Here is a 25,699-nt window from a genome sequence, read left to right as displayed (position 1 = left end):
ATGCACAACATTTACTAATGTTATACATTATAAAGCTATTCTCTGAGGGCGGGGCCCAGAAATCGGCATTGTTCACAAACTCTCCCAAGTTATTCCTGGCCCCTCTAAAGTTTGAGAACCACAGATGTAGCCTCTGCTTGAATCAATGCAGGCAGGCCTTTTAGTATTTGCGAGTCCTTATTGCACGTCTTTGACTTCTGTGGCTAAGCCTCTCTAGTTCTCGAGGTTGTTTCTCACCTAACTTAATGCCCAGCCTTCCATCTCAACATCTTTATGTCCCAACATCTAATTTGTCTCAAGATCTAGTTTGTTTGAGCCACAGCTTTTTCTCATAACTGACTTCACTATTTTAAATGCAGTTTGAATTTTGGTGGTGTAGTGAGAGCATAAAGAACCTCAGACCTCCAATAAAGTGGATCTACAGAAATTTGAGGAAGAGAATAAGAAATAACATCCTAAAATTAATACCACAAAAAAGGAAAGGAAATGGATAGAACTAGCCACCTGTGGAAATCACCCCAGAAAACAAGTCTCTGTAACAGAAAAGCACATATTGCTGCAAAATGAGAGGGTTGCCCAAAGCTTGGGCAGACTCAGATTTGTCCCCTGAATGCATCTGAGAAAGGTATCAGTTTATAACTTAATCAGTATATATATCATCTGATGCTTTATAGCCCTTGATTGAGATAAAGCTGAATGAGAGATGCTTTGATGCCTGTGGGGAAAAGAAAGAAGAATTATCAGTCTACCTGTCCTCAGCACCAAATAAGGAAAGGCTGCTGTGGTTCTGATGACTCTTGTCCTTTGTTAGGTAAAGCCTGGTGCTGGACCAACTAAAGGGCTGGGCAAGAGTGCATCAGGGATTCAACATAGCCCACCACTGCTATGTGTCAGTCTCTTAGTACTGGCTGAGTTTTTACCTGCAAAGAACACTGGAGTTGCACCAAAAGACTCTTTCATTTGTGCAGTGTCTGCTGTTTACTCTGTGACCTTGGACATTGCTTATTTCTCTAAGCATGTTTCCCAATCTGGAAATGAAATGATGATGTTTGCCATACAGCACTTTACAGGGTGAAATAAAATGTATTAAAAGAACCATACTAAATGTAAAGTACTAAGTGTGAGATGGTAGTGTATCAGAGCAGGTGGTTCTTGGGAATAAAGAGATTAATGCTTTCTTTATTATTATTGCTTGGATCTTCTTGGCAACCTCTTTTTCATAGATAGTCCAGATCTAAACATCATGGCAAATCTTACTAAACTGACCATATAGTCTATGTGAAATAAAATATGAAACACAGAAAAAGCTGTAAGAACAGAGATGTTCATTTTACCTTTAGTATCTGAAAACAATATAAATCTCCAAGGTAGGTGAACAGTTAAGTAAACTGTAAATCAACTAGAAAATGAAATTATGTAGCCAAGTATTTATGAAGCATTTATAATGATACTGTAAATATTAATGAAGAGCTTTTAATGATTTGTTTAAGTTCAATTTCATAGATGTTAAAAAATGCTTAGAAAAATACATAGAAATATCCTGAAATGTTTGTTTTTTTCCTTAAGAGTACATATAATTGTTTTTCTAAGCTTGCATATGTTTACCTTAAGAATTGCCACAGATTCTAAATAAAGTAGGGAACACCATAAATTAGGGAAACATAATTATATTTATGTAAAGCAGGATTATTTAAAGTATGATTTTTAAAATTACAAACTATGTATAATAAATAGACCAACTGATATGATTTAAAACTCTGTGTGTATATAACCCCAAAAGTGATGAGGAAACAATGGTTTTCTTCAGTGGATGTTAAATGTAGCCTTTGTTCCCTTTGCTGCAGGTGCTGATAGTTTGTAGCACAGGTTTGGCTGGGATTATGCTTCTCAACTACCAGCAAGATTACACAGTATGGGTGCTGCCTCTGATCATCGTCTGCCTCTTTGCTTTCCTGGTCGCTCATTGTTTCCTGTCCATTTATGAAATGGTAGTGGATGTTTTATTTTTGTGTTTTGCCATTGATACAAAATACAACAATGGGAGCCCTGGCAGAGAATTCTATATGGATAAAGTGCTGATGGTGAGTACCTTTGCATGCCCCCTCTTGCCTCTCGGGTAAAAATAGTAATGGAAACATTTTGCCACCCATTCTCAATAGCTAACTCCCATTCTGTGTAACTGAGTAGTTGAGATTTCGACCTGTAGCACTCGCAAATGAGGCTAGTTGTCAGGGTAGAAGGCCCTCTTGGCATGGACAAGACCACTTCAAATCCATCTGGCCGTTGATAGTCCCGGGTCAGACCAGTCTGCATCCCTGTCCCTTTCCCTGCACTTGGATGGGTCTGAATTGACTTCGTAAACCCTCCTCCTCGCCCTTGAACTAGGACATTGGGTCACTGATGTTCTAAGTGTCTTTTCTTCAAATGTGGCTCAAAGACAAATGTCTTATTTCCCAGGTTCGAGTGCCTCCCTGTATTTCCCCATCTACCACCTTTTGAAATGTGATTGTTGCCGTCCCTAGGTAAAGCTTGTCTTAAATATGCCAGCCCAACCCAAGGTGTTGATTAGTGAACACAGATAACAGACTAGTGACAGGAGATTGCGTTGTTTTCCATCAGCTACACTGATATTATATTCAACTTCTTCAGTTATGTAGTCTTGCAGCTTCCCTCTATTACAGCCTCAATTAAAATTTTTAAAAAATGTCAACCATGTTCAGTGGTTTAAGTGCTATTATCATCAATGTCAAATGCTACCAAATTAAAGATGTTTTCTAATAATAGGACTTTGCTATTAAGCCGTGACATAGTCATTTCTCCAGAATGGATAATATTGAAGCCTAAACATTAGACTTTGAAATGACAAATCATCTTTCAAGGGCATGTCTGACCAATTAAATCTAGAATAAATGTATTCGTAACTGGCTAGACTCTGCTTTTTTTAATAGCAAAAATTTCAAAGGTTTATCTGACCTCTTTGGTGCTGTTCCTTTTTTTTTCACTGGGAATGTCATGAACTAAATTTGGGGCATTTTCTTAATGTCTAAATTGTAACTAATTGGTTATTTTCAAAATGGAATTTGACCTAGGAACATTGCATCTCTCCTGCAATGAAAGCATTTAGAAGAAGAGTTTGTTTTTGCTTTTTAATCCACTGATCAAAAGCAGGGTAAAAAAAAAAATACAGCTTTCTCTGTAAGAATGATGCAGCTATTTAATGAAGGAAGTGCTCCATAAACTTTGACAGGATAGAAATGTTTCCTTCAGGGCTTGTTCCCAATTTAACTACTTCTGACAACAGATTCCAGTTGCTACTGTCTTCCTGCTTTATGGAGTAACACCCGGGCCAGAGAGCCTTTTTTTTTTTTTTTAAGTTTTTTTTATGGTTTGGTTAAAAAAGTCCACAATATTCTGTGCTTAGCAGAAGTGCTTTTACCTTGTAGGGTCAATTTTAAGAGGAGGCTTATGGAGTAAAATATACATGTTTATTTAACCTTGATATGAAAAAAATAAAACAACAAATAAAATATTCTGTGTGTGAGAAGATAGTCTCTTCAAAAAATGCTAGGTATTTTTTCTTCTGGATAGAACTAACATTAGTGAGATTGTCACAGTCAACGGTTGGAAATGAGATTTCACATCAGTGGGTTGCAATCCTTCCCAATGTAGCAACTCCCGTGTGGGATACAAAATATTATATACTGCTGGTTTTCAAGTCCTCCCATTTACCAGGAGGGAATCAAAGTTGTATGTGTCCAACTGAAATCTGAAATGATGCAAGCATTCATGCACTTTGGTCCATGTTTTGCAGGAGTTTGTGGAAAACAGTAGGAAAGCAATGAAAGAAGCTGGTAAGGGAGGCGTTGCTGATGCCAGAGAGCTAAAACCCATGGTAGGTGAAGACGAGGAGGGGGCCGCCCTCCAGGAATTTCACTTTCACTTCCTCTCTCTCTCTGTCTTCACCGACTGCACTTCTTCGGGAGAAGCTTTGGCTGTCTGTATCACGCAGGACATGCTGCTCTTTCTGTTTGTGTGCTTGCCTGTCACTTGGATGGCAGAATTCTTGTCACAACTGAGACCATCTTCTGTAAAAGTCAGCTGAAAGGAACAGCGCCTTCTTCTGTGCACAGAGGGGGGTCGAGGGCACTATTTTTGTCCCTGAGGTGAAATTGCCAGGCTTTTTTTTCCCCTTCCTTTTGAACCGTCAGTGTTTAATTTTCCCCCTCACTGAACATTTGGTTGTGCACTTGAACCGACGCGTTGATTTCTCTCATTTTGGAGGCGATAATGGCACTTCCTTTCAACTTGCTAAAATTCATACTCCGCCATTTAAAAAAAATACTGTTCTGTTTATTTTGCTGTCTTTCTCCCTTGCTGACTTTCTCTTCTTTTGCGTGGATTGTACTTTCTTGGTTTCTTAAGCTCTCTTTCAGTAGCAAACAAGACAATTTCCATCAACACCCACATTCTCTCAGGTTTTTCCCTCCCTCCACCCCCAGTTTAATTGTGAGAGGGATAAATGATCTCTTGTGCGTGATATATATTTATATATAATACTATTCCATTTTTATTTGAAAAGCAACTTAAAAATCAGTACAAAACAATCCCGAGTTGCCTTTCCTATAGCTAATCTCACATCCCATACTGACACATCACCAACATATATTAGTCTAATTACTGCCTCATTTTACGAATGTATTATTGCTTAAATTTTTATGTTTATATGTATATGAATATACGATTTTTTTCAAGATAGCATAGCATTACTTCTCCATCCTTCAACAGCTGATTTTAGATAATACGCCATCTAGTTGCATAAGATGTCCAAAAGCATGAGGTCTCTCCTTTCTTTCTTCCATATATTTTAAATAAATGATTTGATTTATAGGTTTTCAACTTGAGAAATACATGGTATTTTAAAAAAATCCCATGGAAGTGTGTACATTTATTGGGGGTGGAGAGCCACTGTATGCATATGCAAATACTCACATATTCAGCCTAAATTAAGAGTCCCAACCAAACGTTTTGTTAAAAATTCTTTGCTTTATAACCCCTTCTGGTGCCCATTTTGGTGTTCCCCTGAGTAGTGTTAATTATAAAGTCAAAACTTGAAAGTTTTGTTTCCTGGGGCACAGATTGCTCTTACCTTAAGTGAAAGGATATAAAATGATGTTCACTTTCAGTGTGCATCAGCCAGAACTGGATCAGATGGGGCAAGAGGCACTGAGCAGCAAACACTCCAGGCAGGTTCCTGGCCTCCTCCACCCCTAATTTCTGTGTCCCTCCTACCTCACCTGGACCGCAGGGTACAGTAGCGGAGATCTGCCAACTCTATGGAAAAATGGAGAAATGAGGGAGGCTTCCTTCCACCCGCTGTTGGGTTGTCCTGATTGATCAGGAAATAAAGATTTCAAGCCTAAGATTTGAAAGAGCATACAATTTTACATCGTATGCACAGCATTCAGAATCAACTGTATTTTCCTTTTTTCTATCTATCTAGTCATTGAAGCGCCCTTTAAATTATTCTTTAGGAATAAGCTTTCAAAGAAAGATAGGTAATTTTGCCATGACTTGGCATGGGTTTCTTCATTATTTTGTGAATGGTAGAGGCTTTTTGGTAATCTAGACTACAAGCATACCTTTCTGTTGCCTAAATCCTTAGGATCGAGGTAATAATATTAGGAGAATTTACTCCAGTTATGTGACATTCTATCAGAAGCAAAATACTTAAAGAATTTTTCCCTATTATTATTTTCAGTTTTAAATTAACATCCCTTACCCTCAAACAATGCATTTAAATCTTTATTCAGTATCTGCTTTTATTTTCCGTTTTCCCCCTAGTTCTTTGCTTGCAGATTAGGTGCCTGGAATCCTCTACTGTGTACTAAAATAATCCTGTTAATGTGCATTGCTTTCCTAGTGCTGAGGACTTTGCTGCATTAGGTTCCTAAGAATGGTATTTTTAAATAAAACCCTAAAAGAAGTGTCAGATGTTGCTTACAGTGGTAGTTTTGGTTTTTTTAAGCACTTCAGCACCTCCAACAACTCTTATCTCTCTTATGTGATTAGAGTTGACCCCTACTATCACCTACTCCCTTGTATGCATCCCTAAAGGATGCATAGGGCTGAGAATTTAGCCCTAAAATTGGACGATTGGTAGAATTTAAGATTGCTTATTTGTATCCACTTGGGTTAATTCACATGTTAGTCCCTTAGATGAAAGTTCTGGAAAAGAATGTCATATTATTTTGCAATATCTCTAGAAGCACTGCTGTTTGTGCTCACACTCTCTGCCTTCCTCCTTAATGGGATATTTTAACTTAGAATTTTTAGCTTGAAAAAATAATGTTCAAGAAAATGAGGTCTTATATTTTCCTTTTGACAGGAAATCATTGAATTAAATATAAGTACTTCTGCTTTTCCTCTTGGACTTTCGTTTTATTTTTTTTAATAGAGAGAGCCTAGCTAGTTAAGGAAACTTTGAAGGTTCGTGAGGTTTTTTTTTTACAAGTCACTGGCAATTATTTTGGAAAATTTTACCAAATATGATGAGGGGGCTTAGGAAGGAGCTTTTCTGGCTATCCACTGGCTATCATACAGTGAAGAATTTACTGAGGAAAGGGAGAAAGAAACCTGAGCATTCTAAGACCTTGGGCTGGAGAAGTATGGTCTGTGTATCTCAAAGCCGATAACAGAAAGGGGGACTCGGAGCATGTGTAGGAATTTCAGCCCCTGGAATATAGGTTCAGGGGAGAAGGATTCTCAGTCCATTTTGCCCTGCCGCTGTCTGTGACCACGTGTGTGTTTTTATAACATCATTCTGGATTTCCTTTTAATGGTCATTATCTAAGATTCTACTCTGTATGACTTTGTTTTCTAGGCTTCGGGAGCAAGTTCAGCTTGAACCTAGCCGACCGTTACGGAACCCATTGACATTCCAAAACAATATGTGCTCATAACTATGTATTTGTGTGTGTGGGTGTGTGTATATATGTATATGTATGTGTGTATATATGTATATGTATATACACACACACACATAATCAGCCAAAATCAGAGAAAAGGAACAGGGATTTAATACCTTTTTTATTCTTATTTTTGTCAAACATGTACTCCTTTCATACGGGTGGCTTTTACAAGGCAACTTCCGTCATTTAATGTTTTCGATTGTAATTGTCTTAATGGAAATGTTAAGATTCATATCTGATTAACATTTTTAATAACTTAGAGGAGATTTTAACTTTAGTTATTTAAATTAGATAAAAGTATTGTACCAAATTCTCTGTCTGAAGTTTAATCAGGGATGTGATTTCCCTGATGTGTGTATAAAATCAAGATCTTATTTTACGGATGCATAAGCCCTAGTAGGACAAGACTAGGCATATGCGTTCAGATAAATAAGGAATCACTCCAATCACTTTTTCCTAATCAATTAAGCCATGTCATTTTACTTTTTCTTTTAGAAACATGCAAGTGGGCCCAATAAGGGAATTTTCTTCATAGGTTATACATTTGTCAGCCAACATTAAAAAGTAACCAACTCCTCAGGTATTTGTAGTTTACCCTAATGCTTCTATAAACGAGAGTAGGTAAAAGAAAAGGGTAGATAATCTTTCTTATGCAAACTCTTTTCTTACATTTTGTCCTTCTTTCATTTTTGACTTTACTAGCATCCTCCACACATTATGTGTGCCTGGTTTGAAAGGAAGCTGGGGCTCCCTGCAAGTTTAGCCTTTAAGTTACTATGGATTGGTTTGCAGAGTAAATAATGCTGGGAGGAGTAAAGAAGGGAGAGAAACATGGAACATAGCGCATTGAAAATTCAGGTGCTTGGGCTTCTGCTTCAGAGGAACTGCACTGGCTTAGGCCTGAATGGCCATTTGATTCAAATGCTGGCTGTAAAATCTGAAAACACACTGGCAGGTGCTCCTCTTCTTGGAAATTTATTGAGTATCCAGAATTATACAATGTTTAACTGAAAAATTGGTTAATGTTTTGATCCTCAAGTGTGGAACGTTCTTTGTGTTTGGGGGTGGGTTTTGTTTTTGTTTTTATTCCTGAAGCTTACCAGATATGAATGGCTAATATTCCATTGTTCTGCTTATTGTAATGGTGAATGCTTTAAGAAAAAAAAATGTAATTTGCTAAGAATAATTCATGATCTGTTTATGCGGTAACTCCTTTTTGTTACATTTTTTTAAAAAAAGGCTATTTTTGTTAATGTAAAGTAAATATTTCAGAGCAAATTTTTTAAACTTATTGCACTAAATACAGGCTCTGTACAAAAAAAAAAAAAAGCCTCAGCATTTTATCATTCCATTGAAGGAGAATCTTTTGAAAGAAAGCATTGCCTCCTACCAGATTAGACAGTAAATTAGAATGGTCTTATGGAAATGCATACAATTGATGTCACTAGGGCTTAATAAGCAGCTGTTTGCTAATGTGCTTCCTTTCAAAGGGTTGGACCTTTAAATTGCTGCAAAAGGTAAATTGTATTTTTTTTTTTTAATGTGTCCGTGTTCTCTAGCTAGGCTGAAAATTGCTAAATGCCTTGGTTTTATTTCAAAGTTTGCGTAGTATTTCTGATTTTTCAGAATCTTTGCAATAAGAGTCTGGATTTTTAAGAAGACACAATTAAGAGCTTATGTCTTGGCATGATCTGGGTAACCAACATTGTGAGAGTAGCTATTTTGAAACAAGAATTCTCTGGAATGTACCATCTAGTGTTGCAAAACAATATCTCTGTACTCTTTCATATCATTTGAAATGAAATAAATACAATTATCGAACTAGCAGTTGTCCAAATTGGTGAGACAGCAAATGATGTAAGAAGATTCAGAATACCATGCTTCTTAGAGACACAGATTTTGGACACTTAGAAATATTGGGGACTAAATTTAGGGTTGGCGAAATTCTGGAAGATGGGTTTCAAAAAGGAGACAGTCCAGGAGCTAACTATTTTGGGAGGTATCCCTCCAAAGCAACCTGATGGAAGTCGTGGATTTGGAAATTAGGTTCTACTCACTTGGACATCCCAGCATCATGGACTCTTGCTGCCCCTGTTCCATATGCTCGCAATCTCCGCTATTTGGAAGCCACCAGGAATGCTTTCTAATTATCATTTGCAACTAGAACTGTAATCAGAAAGAAATTTTGTATTTTTGTATAACTTGATTGTGTGCCATTTTATATAACAGGTCCTGTTTTACAAATAAATTTTGTTTTACTAACATTGTGTTTAGAAATGATGATCTATGTTTAACCATGTCATTTGACTTCCAAATTAATTGCCAGAGTGTCTTCCTTTAGCAAATGTGTATGCCATGTAGATATATGCAAATATGCATATATATGACACAGGCACGCATAGAGAGATATTTGATAAGAGTATCACTCTCATACAAGCTTCATTCCTTGATTAATTTGATTAAGCCCCATAGAGGCTTCTTAGCGATGTTTCAAGTGTTGGGTTGTTCGGTGTTCTGCTGCCTCTTTCATTCACTGCAAGTCATTCTTCAGCTAACTCTGGGCTGCCTTATTGCTATTCACTCACTGCCTCATCTTCTGCCCAAGTGAGAAGAATAGAAAGAAGAACAAAAATGTCTGTGAAATGTGGATACCTGACTAATTTTATAAACCACCAACTCCATGTTGTAGTTTTTTGTCTTTTTCTGTGGTGGATCTTCAAAACTGCATTCAGGACTCATATCTCTAGAGTTCTAGGGTCCTCTTTTCTAAAGGTGATGGTTCCTTGGCTCTGGTGCATAATTTAGACCTTCTAAGTCTCAAAAGTAAGCTGTACCATAATATAATATGGAAGGGAAAGGGTTTTATTTCGGTATAAGTCCAAGAGACTCATCTTCTCTGGGAGGCTTAGCAGTACAATATTGATAAACCATTAGGAATTTAGCTGGGGTGCTGAGATTGTATAATCCTTGCATGGATGATCAGAGAGCAAAGCAGGTTGTTTCTTTAAACCATCCAGTGCAGTGTTCAGGATTAGAGCTTTGATCCCATCCTCTAGCCGAGTCAAGCCCTAAGTCTCTGAAACTTAAGTATCTTGGAGGGTTGAGGAGGAGGCACTTACTGTGTCTATTTCAAAATGATGCCAGAAATAAGTTTTTCCTTTGTAGAGACCACTCTCTTACTCTTATTTTTTTTTTTTTTTTTTTTTTCAGCAGAGGGCATTAAGCTGCTGATTGTAAGCTCTTCCCAATGGCGCTAACCTTGGTATATGCCAATGGCTCCCTTGCCTTCCCAGGGCAGTTCCAGGATTTTCCCCAGTGGGGGTGAGGGGTGGGAAGGGGTTGTGAGGAGCTGACTTCTTCCTTTATGCTGGTCCTGAGCTTCTTTAAACCAGAGTAATATCTCTCTCTTCCTCTTCCTCAAAGCAGCTACAGGAACTGCCACCACCAAATATTTGCAAGGCCATGTCAGTGCCCATGAGGCTTCAAGCATTTCAACCATGTACCACCACTAGCTACTAAAGGCCATTTCAAGAGGTTCCCCAGCCTGCAAAATAGAATCCTGGGGTCAGTTCTAAACCTAGAGCTGCCAGTTAAGGTAACTTTGAACGCTTCGTATTTAATTTTTGGTCAGTAGCCCTCTCATTTGAATTTTTGGAGTTTCTAATGGCCTTAACACAGCCTCTGAAAGTTTCCTTCAGAAAGGCCTTTAAGCTTCCTCTTTTTAATAAGTAAGTTCTCTGCAGTATTTTTTCTTTTTTCTTTTTTAATAGTAGTCACCATAAAATACATTTCCTCAGTGTCTGGAGGCTTATCGATGTACCTGGCACTGTAAATTTCTGTATTCTTTTCATACATTCCACCTGACAGATAGGAATGCACTATAATGGCTTGCCTAGAGTTCTTAAGATGTGATCTGTGAATATATATTGGAAAATTGTGGGTTCATAAGTAAATGCATACAGCAGAGATCTGTGTGTTATGTATTCACAGCATAGAATGCGTTTTGCTTTGAATGCATGTTCATGTATTTTTGTGTACCAAGGGAATGCATGTCAGCCCTTTTGAAAAGTAGGCACTGTTTATGTGCAGTGGCTGCTTTTGGAATGAACTCATCTTTGCTTAATGGCTTAGAGCTCAAATTTTGAAAAAGTGGGAAACTTGAGTGTGTCAAGAGAAAACCTAAACCTAGCAAACATAAAAAAAAAACCAAAAAAAAAACAACCTAGCATGTTATATATGTTTATAAATTTAAAATAGCACACTTTATCCCTTCAAATTTCATAAACGAGCTAAATTCTTATACTCCAATTTTTAATTTAAGAGTAAAAATTTAATCCAAGATTTAAATCTTTAAAAGTATCTTCCTTCTAGAAAACGTCAGCGCAGACTTTCTAAACTTGAGCATTTTGGTGGAAACCCTGTGTTTTCTATTGAAATACTATTATGCCTTTTCTTCTTCCCCTTCTCCTTGATCTTTATATGCATAAAAAAATGATGTTTCAGTTTTAGTATTGCATGAACAATTGCCATTTTTGTAAATTACATGGACAGGATTTGAGTTTGATATTGTCTAAGGCAATCTAGTAGTAAATATGTGGAAAAGGTGGGAAAATGTTAGGGACCTAAACATTCCGCTGTTTTCTTCAGTTTTGATGTTCAGATCTGTAACGTAAATGATTTCCTCAGGAATAAACACTCTAGACTGGGGAGCTAGGATTAATAAGGCTTTCGGGTTAGTCGTGGTCTAGTCAAGGTGTAGTTGAAGGTGAAAAAGTTGTCATTTCAAATGTTTCGGAGATTGCTAAGACCTGAATTTAATATTTGATATCCAAGAGCAAGTTCTTACTCTTTTAAGGGGATCATGAACCCCTTTGATAATCTTATGACAGCTGTGGACTTTTCCTCTAACTGCGTACAGCACATCTCTGAACATTTAAAATACTCATAGAATTTTAGGACCCTCAGTTGTATAACCCCATCTACCCACCACCCCCTGAGAGACTAAAGAACACCAGTAAGAAGCCTGCGCTAAACTTATTTTGATAATGTGTATTAAAGAGAGGTGGTGAGGGGCCTCCTCTGAAGATACTTTTAAGATGAGACCACCTTCTTGCCTGGATTCTTTTCACGTGAAGACTTTGTACGATTTAGAACCAAGTTTTTGGAAATAGAAACCGTGGTAATCTGAATGAAAAACAAGATGGCCAATACTGAATCTTCAAATTTGGGAGATTTCTATCCTTGGAGGGTTGAGGATGTGTGTAAACTGGGCAGAAGATGGAGGGGTGGAGGAAGTGGCAAGGTCCTGAATTATTTCCAGTGGGCCAAAAAAAGAAGTCTAAGACAAAATGAATCCCCATAGTTATCCATCTACCAAAACATCTGATTCATTTTATTATAGGTCAGATAGGTGTGAGCTGTATGTCTCAGAATGTCTAAACAAGAGCTAAGCAGTTGGAGATGCTAAATTAGCAAGCTCAGTGCAGTCCAGAGTTGAAAAAATCTTATAGTCGAAAGTTGGAAGAGTGGATCCTAGGGGGAGAAATTCAAAAGCTCTTCTTCCTCCTTACATTATTCAGAGTGCTGTTTCCCGTTTAGAGTTTTCTAGTTACCCACAAGAGCGGCCTTGGACCACTCTGCCGATGGGACTGCCCCTCTTTTCCCCCACTCACATCATCTTCCTTCTTTAGGGGAGTCTAGTGTGCAGATATCTTCACAACTGCATCTCGTTAAGGCTGCTACATCTACTTGGAAGGTCCTCTGGGCCCTTGAGAAAGCAGATGGAAGTTCTTAGGGAATTTGAAATTCTTTTAAAATAAATTTCTAGTGGTTCATTATTTATATTCAGATATCAGCCCATTTACCTACATTTTCAGGCCATTTACGTTACATTTCAGACAACCATTTACGGTTGTCTTCTAACTGGCTAATAAAGAAAGGAGAAAAGTCAGCTCTCTACCCTACTCCAAACCCCCACAAGAGCCTCGTGAACCCTCCATAGTAGTAAGTGGAGAGACTCGTGCTGGTACCCATCATGAGATTTCACTGGCAGGAATTCCCTTATCAGGTAGAAAAGGACCTAAGGCCAGTGCCAAGTTTCTAAATTTGATATGTCCTTTTGTCAAGAAGTCTCTGACTTAAAGGGAATGTTCTGATACCTGTGTGTGAATCTGACCCACCTGTTAGCTAGGAATTTGAGCTGGTTTTTGAGGCCATTCCATGTGATTATAAACGTATGCTTTGAAAAGAAGACTTGGTAAATAAATGGACACAGAACTGAGGTGAAGCTACTGCAGCATCCCACAGGCATCCTGCCTGCCATTAGAAAATTTGAGCCCACTCATCATCATTTACCGTGTTGATAATCTCTATTTTTTTCATGAATCATATAGGTACCTCATAGGAATGTGAAAGTAGAACAACAGCTTTCGGGGTTGGTGATTTGAAACAGATTATTAAGTAAGTTTTCCCCACCCTTTGGACTTCAGTAGTCTGTGCTCAGAACATCTTTATACCCCCTCTTTTTCATGGTAGTTTTGATTTTCAGAGAAGATTCTGTTGGGAAAAGTTACCTTCCTTTTACTCTGTTGCTTTAGTGCTAGTAGATTGTGTTGAAGTCTTTTGATTTCTTCCCACCTATACAAAGGTCTTGGAAGCTCCACAGTGAAAACAAGCATCAATTACACTTTCTTAGAATGTTCTTGAACACTGCATGCCATGTACCTCTAATAGGTCTTACACCCTGGGAAACCAGTGAGTTGTTAGTAGATTGGATTAGAGGAGGAAAAAAAAACCACTACAAACTAACAACAAAAAGGTGGGGAGAAAAATGTGGAGGGCACCTAGGAAAAGAACAGGGCTCTGGAAAAAACAACCGTAGACAAAGCATATCTTCTGAAGACCAGTGGTCTAAAGTTAAGATATGCATGGTAGAGCCATTCTGAACTCAAGAGCTTCTAGAACAAGACAGCCAAGTATTAAGATCAGTCCATACAATAAGGAAATAAGAACCTACTTTTGATCTTTTAGATACTGAGTCCTTCCATTGTAAGGCCCAGCCCAGTGTATGGAGTGGGATGATCAGAAAATGCACATTAACGTGTCTCTTGATTTCTCACTGCTGTGTAACCCAGCACAAGAAGTATGTTGTGGTGCCGCATATTTCTCAGTCTGATGCCTTTTTACCCACACCCTGGATTTTTTTGTTTTGTTTTGTTTTTGCCATTTCCATTCCATTTCATAGTATCAGAATGAATTTTTTGTGTCAGGTCCTATCTTTCTCCATCATGAACTCTAGGATCCCAGCTAAGCCTTCCGTGAATACTGTAGTCTGGCATCATTTCCCTTAGCATCATTTTTGGGTTTTTCCTTATTACAATGTCATAGTGGGGAAACATGTAGGTGCTGGAAATGCCCCACAGACACAGTTGTAGCTCTAGTATTTGTGATTGTCCTATTGACACAGTGCAGACTTCTCAGATGGAGCATTATGCTCTCAGAAGACTTAAAAAATATGCATATGAAGCAGTGAACTCTCTGGAGCTATCAAATACTTCCAGAAGCTTTGAGTTGGATGGAATTCCATCAGGCTTCAGAGTACAGTGAGCCTATATGAAATGGAGCTTTGAAATGTTTTTCTTGTGCAAAACTCTGAATTAGAAAAAAGTGCTGATCTAATGCTAAGTTTTCTCTGTGTACCTACTCAGTTGCCAGAATTATAATGAAAACTGTATTTTAGTCTAACAAATGTATAGAATTTTTTATGTAATAAATAAAATTTTATAGGAAAGAATGTCATTGTCTGCTGTGTTATAACACTTTGCCTTGCCAGGGTGGTGATTGATAGAAAGTGATCATGGACAACACCATGATTTAAGATCAGACTAGTATGCTACAAAAGTGCCCCAGAATTTCCCAGCTATTCCTTCCTGGGTTTCTCATTATGTTCTAGGATATTTGGAATATGAAACATAAGTATACTAAAACCAGTTTCTGAAGTACAAAGTTCATCTGCTGCCCAGCCAGGCTTCGTAACTGGAGTCTGAGTTGCTGTGTGAATACAAACTCAGTCAGGCAGGGTAGAAAAGTCTGCCTTGAATAAGGTTCACTAAGGAAAGCACACATTGTGCCTAGTACTGGGTCCCGCTTGGTAAATGCAAGATCTGTACCAAGTTAGTGGATTCGGGAAACTGGTGTCCCTTAATTTAGGCTGTATTTGTGCCTCATTAGAGTTGGGAAAATCAAGCTGGTTTAAACTAATCATATTTTACATATATTAGGGATTAAGGAGGGGAGGTTCTTAAATGATAGACCTTTTACAAAACAGGATCGAGCCTCCTAATTTGATTGGTAAGTTTGGATTTTTCCTAAGAGAGTGCTCTACAGAGTTGCCTTCATGAGCAAATGTGACAAATGTCCAGATCATAACCCTGGTGGTATATCTCCACAATCCTGCCAAAAGGAGTTGTTATAAAATGTGTATGAAGAGTCCTCAAACATTAGAGGTGCTTAACATACTGAAGAATAGTAACCTAGCTGGACTGTTCATTCTTTTGAGTGGCTCTGATGCAGATGTACACAATTTCTATTTAATAGACCACCTAGTGATTAAGGAACCTATGGGAAGCGTCACATCTCAGGTAACCGGAAGCCTTTTCTTTCGGCATGGCCCTGCACAGTATCCCCTGTATTTACTCTAAAATTTTAGAAGACAAAAATCTTCAATATTTTACAGGAGAAATATTACTGGTACACTCCAAATCATTTGTAAGTAATGATGAAATTTGAGCTTCTTCAACTAACTCTGCAATTCAGTGCTCTTAGAGGTATTGAAAGGCTCAGAAAGAAGCCAGTTCATTTGAGATTCTGGCCTTGGATCAGGTGCTGTGGAACTCGATTAGGTACTGTGGGACTAACCCACAAGTTCATGCTTTTTCACATTATTTTCTTAGTCCTGGCAAATAGAGGTGATACTGTGCTTCACTCACTGTCCAGATCCTGAGAAAAACAGCTTCAGAAGTTGAACCTTGGTTAAATTTAGCATCCCAGCAAAAGGAAAGCTAGTTATTAGACCATTTCATACACTTTTCAGCAATTTCAATAGAAGTCTTAAAACTCTCTAGCTCCCTGGCCAGATATGTCAGACTAGACAGAACAGGATAATAAGGAACTGCCTTCAGGGCAAAAAAAAAAAAGGGGGGGGGGCCTCTGTCAGCTGCACATCCCATCCTTTAACATCATGCTCAGAGACAGGATATAAGGGAATTGTCTTTGGTCTGCTCTCTTCGTCTTCTGGAAAGGATTCTCACAGCTTAAAATAAAACATAAAATTTTAATGCAAAAATTAAAAAAGGGAAGTGAGGATAGGAAATAGATTAACTATACAGGAAACCCAAGGCTGAGCATAAGACTAAACTCTAGTTCTTTGGTCCTGGTAAAGAAAATCAAAAGGGCTGCATGGTTTTGGTTTTAAATCTTTAATAAAATGAAGCATGAGTAGAAGTTTAACAGGATATTGATATTATCTTTGCAGTATATTATGTCAATAATATTTAATGACTTGGAATAATGTTCACAAAATAGTCCATGAAAAAGAGCTGGTAGTAAAACAGCGTTATCTCAGTTTTGTAAAATATTTTTATACAAATAAAAATTACTGAAGTTATAATAGGTATTCTCAACCTATTCTGTAGGCACAGGTAGTTGCCTGGTTAGTTGAAAAAAAATGGTTAAGGAAGGGAACAATTAAAATGAAAAGTTTTAAGCTACAGCATGTAATCATTGGCCAAGCTTTAATATAGGAATTTGGTCTTTTTTTAATGATTCCTTGACTCCTCTGAAGTTGTCTATTGGCTTTTTGCAATAATCACACTAATACCACCCAAAAATGTAATAATGTGAAGTAGGAATTCCTTTAAAATGGATCAAGAATTTAAAGATGCTTGTGAAGCAATCTGAATGTAGAGTCCCAATTTTTTTATCATTTCTGTCCTATGTTTATGAGTTTCACTCACATAATTCCAGAATAATATTTTTAGCATCTTTAATGAGTCTTTTAAAAGCTTTCAACTTAGTTTGCTTAGAAACTATTCCCTTCATACCCTTTTTTTCCAGTGTACATAATATTTCAATAATATCATTAGAATAACTATCACATCTGCATAACATATTGAAATAAACACACCACTCTTTGTAAGTACAATACTCCAATTCTGACAATAAGAGTACCCAGGTCCCTGAGCCCATATTCCACTCCAGGAATATTCAGCCTGCTATGGACGTAAACTAGTAAATGCAACAGAGGGTTGGAGAATACAAATTTATCCAGCAAGATGATTAAGTGGAGATCAGCTAAGAGAACCATTGTATTTACATCAAAATAATAATTGTGGTTATCTCATAAGATTACAACTAGTTTTATTTGTTTTTCTTTAAAATCAGGAGCAAAAACTGTCAAAATCAACTTTGTCAAAACTCTGGAAAACAGCCAAAAGTTAACAACAACCTAGTGGGCACTGAATCAAGAAAAAGGCAATAAATATAATACGAGGTGTTTGTGGTATTTTAACTTAGCCTTGCCTCACCCTCTTTCCTGGTACAGCTGTGGTCTTGAAGATGGCAGCCTGTGTTCCTGGTATTGGTACCTGGTACCAGAGGAAGCAGAGTGGACCTTGCTCCCAAGGAAATGTGTTTTTTTATTTTGACCTGTCTGATTTTTCTATGATGGACTAACACAAGATGTTTGCCATTGTTTCCCTTAACTTGGAATGTTCTCAGGGTGGAAAAGTGGCTAAGCAGAGGATATTGGTTGAAAACATTGGATAGGCAGATGAACAAGCCACTACCACAGAAAATGTGCAGCAAATGGACAGCAAAAACAACAAGCAAGCCACAAGGGAGGTGGGAGGAGAAAAATAAAATAAATACAGGGAAGCAGATTTGGCCAAAAAGATAGAGTGTCCGCCTACCACATGGGACGTCCAGGGTTCAAACTCAGGGCCTTCTGATCCATGTGGTGAGCTGGCCCTCATGCAGTGCTAATGTGCACAAGGAGTGCCCTGCCACACAGGGGTGAACCCCACGTAGGGGAGTCCCACGCACAAGGAGTGCACCCCATAAGGAGAGCTGCCCAGCATGGAAGAAAGTGCAGCCTGCCCAGGAATGATGCTGCACACACGGAGAGCTGATGCAGCAAGATGACACAACAAAAAGACACAGATTCTGGGTGCCACTGACAAGAATACAGGTGGACACAGAAGAACATGCAGTGAATGGACACAGAGAACAGACAACTGGGGGGAAGGGGAGAGAAATTAAAAAAAAAAAAATCTTAAAAAATACATAAGCAAATAAATACAGACACCCAGAAGAACACATAGTGAATGGACACAGAGCAGACAGCAAACAAGCTGGAGGGGGGTGTGGTGATTAAAAAGAAAAAGGAACCAAATAGAAATTCTGGAGCGGAAAAGCATGGTAACCAAAGTGAAAATTCACTGGAGCATTTGAACAGCAGACTTGGGCAGGCTGAATAAAGAATCAATGAACTTGAAGACAGGTCAGTTGAAGTTAACCAATCTGAGGAGAAGAAGGAAAAGAGAATGAAGAAAAATTAACAGAGCCTAAGCATCCTGTGGGACACCATCAAGCATATTATATGCATAGTGGGAATCTCAGGAGATGAGAGAGAGAAAGGAGCAGAAAGAGTATTTGAAGAAATAATAACCAAAAACTTAACAAATTTGTCAAAAGACATGAATATACATATCCAAGAATCACAACTAACTTCAAGTATGATAAATGCAAAAAGATCCACAAGACACATTATAATCAAACTGTCAAAGGACATAGAAAACAGAAGTTCCTTGTCATAAACAAGTGGTCTGCAATAAGATTAACAGTCAATTTTTCACTAGAAACCATGGAGGCCAGAAGACAGTAAGATGACCTATATAAAGTGCTGAACTGTCAACCAAGAAGTCTTTATCCATCAAAACTATCCTTCAAAAGTAAAGGAGAGGGAAGCAGCTGTGGTTCAATCAGTTGAGCTCCTGTCTACCATATGGGAGGCCCTGGGTTCGTGTCCCTACTGTGGAGTGCCACTCGGTCCACAAGCACCATGGAGTACCACCCAGCCTACAAGTCCCATGGAGTGCCACCAGCCCACAAGGGCCACAGAGAGCCAACTCAGCAAGATGATGCAACAAAAAGGAAGACAAGCAAAAATGCAGAAGAATGCACAGTGAATGGACAGAGAGCAGACAGCAAAGATGCCTCACGGGGGTGGGGGGGGGAGTATAAAAAAAAAGTAAAGGAGAAGTTAAGACATTCCCACATAAACAAAAGCTGAGAGAATTCATCATCAGTACAATGACCCTTTTAAAAATGCTATAGGAAGTCCTTTAGGCTAAAATGAAAGGACACTAGACAAAATCATAATACCATTTGAAGAAATTAAGCTCAGTGATAAAGTTACTACATAGGTGAACATAAAATTCAGTATTATTGTACTTTTGCTTTGTAACTTCTGGTTTTTTCTGTAGACCTTAAAAGACAAATGCATAAAGCAATGTTTACAAGTCTATGATAATGGCCACACAACATTTTAAAGATGTAACTGTGACACTAACAACATAAGGGGTTGGATCAGATCTGACAGGAGCAGAGTTTTTACAAAGACAAAACGGCATTATATATGATAAAAGTGTTGATCATCAAGAAGATATAACAATTGTAAACATATACACACCTGAAGACAAAGGTCCAAAATACATGAAGCAAAAACTGATAAAAGAAAGAAATAGTTCTACAATAAGAGTTTGAAGACTTCAGTACCTTATCCCATTTTTTGATAATGGATAGAACAACCATGCAGAAGGTCAATAAGGAAATAGAGGACTTGAACGACAATCGAAACCATCTGTGACCTAATAGAAACAAAATTCTTCACCCAACGACAGCAGACTGCATTCTTCTCAAGTGCATGTGGAACTATGCGATAGGCCACAAAACAAGTCTTAATAAATTTAAAGAAATTTAAATCATAAAAAAAATCTTCTCTGACCACAATGAAATGAAACTTATTACAAATCAATAACCCAAGAAAAACTGGGAAATCCACATGTACATGGAACTAAAACAATAAACTCTTTGCCATTGAATTGAAAGAAATCACGAGTGAAATTAGAAAATACTTTGAGATGAATAAAAATGAAAATACAACATAGAAAAGTTTATGAGATGCAGAGAAAGCAGTGTTCAGAAATTTGAACTGTAAACACCTACATTAAAATGAGAAAAAATTCAAATCATTAACATAACTTTATACCTTAAGGAACTAGAAAAAGAAGAGCAAACTCAAACCAAAACTCAGAAGTAAGGAAATAATATTAAGATTAGAATGGAGTTAAACAAAATAGAGACTAGAAAAACAGCAGTGAGAATCAATGAAACAAAAAGGTCTTTCTTAGAAAAACTGACAAACCTTTAACTAAAAACTGACTAAGAAAAAAAGACAAATTACTAAAATCAGAAATGAAAGTGGGGGTGTTATTATTTGCCTTATGGACATAAAAGAATTATTGTAAGAGAATGCTCTGAACAATTATATGCCAACAAATTAGATAACCTGGTAGACATGGAAACAAACTACCAAAACTGACTCATGAAGAAATAAAAGCTAAACAGACTGATAAAAAAAAAGAGAGAGAGAGAGAGAGATTGAATCAGTAATCAAAACCTTCCAACAAAGAAAAATCCATGACCAGATGGCTTCACTGATGAATTCTACCAAACATTGATACCAATCCTTCTCAAACTCTTCAAAAATGTCAGAAAAGGGAAAACACTTCCCAGCTCATTCTAAGATGACAGCCTTATCCCAATACCAAAGCCAGACAAAGATATCACAAATTAACAGTGCAGGCTCTGCTGCTGGTCTGCCAGATTGCCTGCATACCAGCTTAGACCTTGTGGCTCCACTCTGGCAGGGGCAGCAGTGAAAAACTGGTTCCAGGACCATACCAGGGGACCACTGAGCCTTCTTCCATGCCGACCGTGTCCTATGACGAGAACAGTGACCATTAACAGTTACTTCTCCATGGCTTCAGGGCCCATGCACCGACCAATCGCAGGGCTAATGTCAGGCTCTGATGAATCCCCCTACATACTACACCCAGCCATTCTTGTCCCCAGTGCCAATGCCATTGCCATTCAGATCATGTTTGTCCAATAGCCTGTCTCCTTTTTCGACTGTCTGGTATAAAAGTGCTGTCATTCCCACAACAAGATGATTGAGACATGGCTCTGCTCTACTGCCAGCACCTTCACTTGGCTGTCCTGTGGTAGTCTGTGCCTGCTGTGTTGCATCATGGGCAACTGTTTCATCCTCTTCTACATGAATGCCTTGCAGGATGTGTGAACCACTGATGTCCAAACTGAAAAGCTCTCCTAGGCACCTATAGACATTTGTAGGACTTAGTTTCCAACTCTCACCCAGCCCCACCCTGATGTAGGTTCTGTCTTGGTGGTCTCATCTCTCCAGGTTCCTTCATTGTGTTTTTTATTGGGGGAAATATCTAGCAAAAGTAACCAACCTCCAAATCCCAGAAATTGCTGCTTGGAGACATGCACAGGACATGGAGAGACATTCACTTTGCATGTTGGTTCAAGGGTTTCCCCACCCATCATCCGTGACACCAAGTCATGCCATCTAACTGTCTGGTGATTTGCCATTGGCTGACTCCTTTTCCTGCCTCAGTGGGCCCTTCTGGTGACAGTCTCAAACTTAGAAGCCACAGGTTGCCTTATTTTTTAAACTGTTCTGACCCGAATTAGGCTGGACCAGCCTTTAGTGCCTACTTATCCATCCTTCCCCAGCCTTGAAGACAAAAATCTTTCCTTATAGACTTTAAGGGCATGGCTCTAAGATTCTATAATTTACAGACTTTTCATTAGTGCACAGATACACTTTAATTTTTAAGTTCTTTTGTAAGTGCAAAAAGGGACTTTATTACCCACCAGACACATATTCATGAGGTCTTGAATATGTTAGGAAAAGAGGGCTAGATCTTATCATTGGTCTGCTTTTTTCTTTGGTTCTACATATCAAAGCCTCAGTGTAACTGTACATGAAGAGCTTTTTTCTTGTACAGGAATTATATGTATTAACAGTTTTTATGACCTCCTTTGGTCTTAAACAGCTTTGAACGTAATTTTGAAAGAGATTCGTAGAACTATTTTCCATAACGTGATGGATACCATTTTTACCTTTGCCGATGCATTTTCTCTTCTTGTATTTTTAACAACAACAAAAGAAGTAATTTTCTCTACTAGCATTAATTGGATTGAGCATGGTTCTTAAAAACCTCTGTAATGGAACTCCCGAAGTCAAGCACCTTTTGAGTTTCTGGGGTTATGTTTGGAAAGACCAGGGAAAAGTATGTTTAAGCTTGGTCTGGGCACTGGGATACTGAAAAGCTTGGGGACCTGGCCTGTTTCAAAGGAATCTAAAGTTTTATTTTTGTTTTTCAGAAATAGTTTGTTGTAGAACATTGGAATACTCGGTTTCTAGGACTCAAGCCAGCATTCTGGGTTAGCTGCTGTGTCATCTGTGAAATCAAGACAGTGCCGGGTACAACTTTCAAGAGTCCCTGTTTTGATAGCACATTGGCACAGGGAACACATGTGAATAATAATAACATGTAGAAATCAAGCCTAGACCTTCAATGAAATCTGTAAATTGGTTAAAAATTATAGTCCTAACCATTGATTCAGCTATTCCAGTAGTTACTTTTGCAATGAATACCACATAGTATGTTGGTTTTATCTGCTTTTAAAAAATAGTCTTTGGTTCACTTGGTGAACAATTTAACAGTTCTTCAGGTATGAAAAAGAAAAGAACAGTACAAACCAATATCCCTTATGAATATAGATGCAAAAATGCTCAACAAAATACTAGCAAGGCAAATCCAACACCATTTTAAAAAGGACCCTGATCAAATTAGATTTATCTCTGAAATGCAAGGGTAGTTCAACATAAGAAACTCAATCAATGTAACTCACTACATTAACAGAACAAGGAGAAGAAAACCCACATGATCATCTCAAATGATGTAGAAAAATTATCTGATGATATCAAACACCCTGTAATGGTAAAACACTCAACAAAGTAGGAATAGAAAGGAACTTCCTCAACCTGTTAAAGGGGATCTATGAAAAACCCACGGCTAACTTAGTTCTCAATGGTAAAAGACTGAAACCTTCCTCCTAATATCTGGAACAAGACAAGGATTCCTGCTGTTGCCACTTCTCTTTAACACTGTATTGGAAGTTCTAGCCAGAGCAATTACACAATAAAAAATAAATCAGGATTGGAAAGCAAGAAGTAAAAATATTTTTATTTACAGATGACATTATTGTACATATGTAAAATCCTAGGAAATATGCAGAAACACTATCAGAGCTAAAACAAATTCAACAATTTTGCAGTATGTAAGACCAACACATAAAAATCAGTTGTATTTCTGTATACTAGCAACACAATCCAAAATGAAATTAAGAAAAAATTCCATTGCAATAGCATCAAAATGAATGGAAAACAATACATTTAACCAAGGAGATGCAAGACTCGTACAGTGAAAACTATAAAACATTGTTGAAAGAAAGTAAAGAAGGGAAACAGATGTGGCTCAACCAATTGGGCTCCCATCTACCATATAGGAAATTCAGGGTTCTATGCCCAGGGCCTCCTGGTGAGGGCAAGCTGGCCCACACAATGAGCTGGCCCACGTGGAGTGCCAGCACATGCAGGACTGCAGCCCCACACAGGAGTGCTGCCCTGCATGGGAATACCAGCCTGTGTGGGAAAGCCACCCCATGCAGCAGTGCTGGCTGACGCAGAGAGCTGGCACAGCAAGATGACACCACAAGAGACACAGAGGAAAGAAAATAAGAAGACGTAGCAGAACAGGGAGCTGAGGTGGCACAAGAGAGTAATTGCCTCTCTCCCACTCCGGAAGGTCCCAGGATCAGTTCCTGGAGCTGCCTAATGAGAATACGAGCAGACACAGAAGAACACACAGCAAATGGACACAGAGAGAAGACAGTGGGGATAACAAGGGGGGGGTGGGTGGGAGAAATAAATTTTAAAAATAGTTTAAAAAAAGGTAAAGAAGACCTAAGGACATGGAAAGACATCCCATGTTCATGGACTTGAAAACTTAATATTGTTAACATGGCAGTATTCCTTGTGATCAGTTGAATTATGTAAGCCAATTTAGACATGTTCTTAATCTCAATCTGTGTCTCTGTGGGTATGAACCCATTGTAAATAGGATCTCTGAACATGTTATTAGTTATTAGTTAAGGTGTGGCCCCCAACTGAACAGGGTTGGGTCTTTTTAAAATTTATTTATTTTAAAATAAGTTTTAGATTACATAAAAGTTACATAAAAAATGTAGGGGATTCCATATACCCCACCCCCTCCCCCTCCCGTTACCCTCTATTAATAACATCTTTCATAAGTGTGGTACATTTGTTACAATTGAAGCCTTGCTACTAACTGTGGTCTATAGTTTACATTATGATTTACACTTTGCATTGTACAATTTTATAGGTTTTGACAAAATGTGTAATGGCCTGTATCCATCATTGCACTATCATGCAGGAACAATTCCAGTGTCTCAGAAAGGCCCCATGTTACATCTGTTCTTCCTTCTCCCTCCCCTCAGAACCTCTGGTGGCCACTGTCTTCATATCATTGTAACAAATTATTCCATTCCTATAATAATAATAAGTCTACTTTGTCCATAATTGCATTCCCCTCTTATGTTTGTTCCTTCCTCAGTCTTTAGGATTTGGAGATGGTGATGCCCACTCTGCTTCCAATTGAGAGGGGTCTTAGATCAGGGTTGGATTTTAATCTGGATTACTGGAAGCCTTATCAGTAGAAGAAATTCAGAAAACCATGGGGAGGAGCTGAAAGCCAGAAGTCAATGGAACCTAGAAGAGAAAAGAAAGGAGATGACCATGTGACATGAGTTGGGGGTACAAGCCAAGTATCCTCAAGGATCCCTGGCAGGCAGCACCAGAGTGTTGGGGAGAAGACATTGCCGTGCTGATGCCTTGATTTTGGACCTCTAGCCTCGAAACCATGCGTCAATAAATTTTCATTGTTTAAGATAACCCAATGTGTGGTATTTGTCATAGCACTCTGGTAAACTAAAGCACTCCTCAATGCGTCTACAGATTCAATAAAATCCTTACTAAAATCCCAATGCTCTTTCTTACAGAAATGGAAAAGCTGATGCTCAAATTCATTTGGAATTACAAGAGACCCCAAATAACAAAAACAATCTTAAAAAACATAGAGAAAAATCAGAAGACTCACACTTCCTGATTTCAAAATATGCCTCAACACCACAGTAATCAAAAACAATATGATACTGGCATAAGGAAAAGCAAAGACTAATTGAATAGATGAGAGTCCAGAAATATACCCATACACCAAAGTCCAATTGATTCTCAATAAGGTTGCTTAGTTCATTCAATGGGGAAAAGAATAGTCTCTTTATCAAATGGTATTGGGAAACCTGGATATCCACAATGAAATTGGATCCCTACTTCACACCATATTAAAAAAATTAACTCAAAATGGATCAAAGACCTAAATATAAAAGCTAAAACAAGAAACTCTTAGAGGAAAACAGCAGTAAATCTTCATGACCTTGCA

General features: G+C 38.1%; 1 protein-coding gene across 8 annotated transcripts in view; it reads left to right on the top strand.

Annotated features, from left to right (window-relative positions):
* The window catches only part of SLC44A1 (solute carrier family 44 member 1), a 211,295-nt gene that overhangs the window by 142,709 nt on the left and 42,887 nt on the right, over window positions 1–25,699 (top strand). For 4 of the 8 annotated variants that reach the window (XM_058302585.2, XM_071217082.1, XM_058302584.1 and 1 more), the window contains 3 exons: window positions 1,845–2,081; window positions 3,812–3,892; window positions 6,881–9,230. In XM_058302585.2, the coding sequence (XP_058158568.1) occupies window positions 1,845–2,081; window positions 3,812–3,892; window positions 6,881–6,904 (342 nt within the window). In that variant the 3' untranslated portion in view covers window positions 6,905–9,230. Of the gene's footprint in view, window positions 1–1,844; window positions 2,082–3,811; window positions 4,172–6,880; window positions 9,231–25,699 lie in introns of those variants that run through there. The other 4 variants (XM_071217085.1, XM_071217083.1, XM_071217084.1 and 1 more) reach the window with 2 other exon arrangements.

This window comes from Dasypus novemcinctus, chromosome 8, assembly GCF_030445035.2.
Source record: "Dasypus novemcinctus isolate mDasNov1 chromosome 8, mDasNov1.1.hap2, whole genome shotgun sequence".
Lineage (NCBI taxonomy): Eukaryota > Metazoa > Chordata > Mammalia > Cingulata > Dasypodidae > Dasypus > Dasypus novemcinctus.
This window is presented reverse-complemented; position numbering and strand designations above follow the sequence as displayed.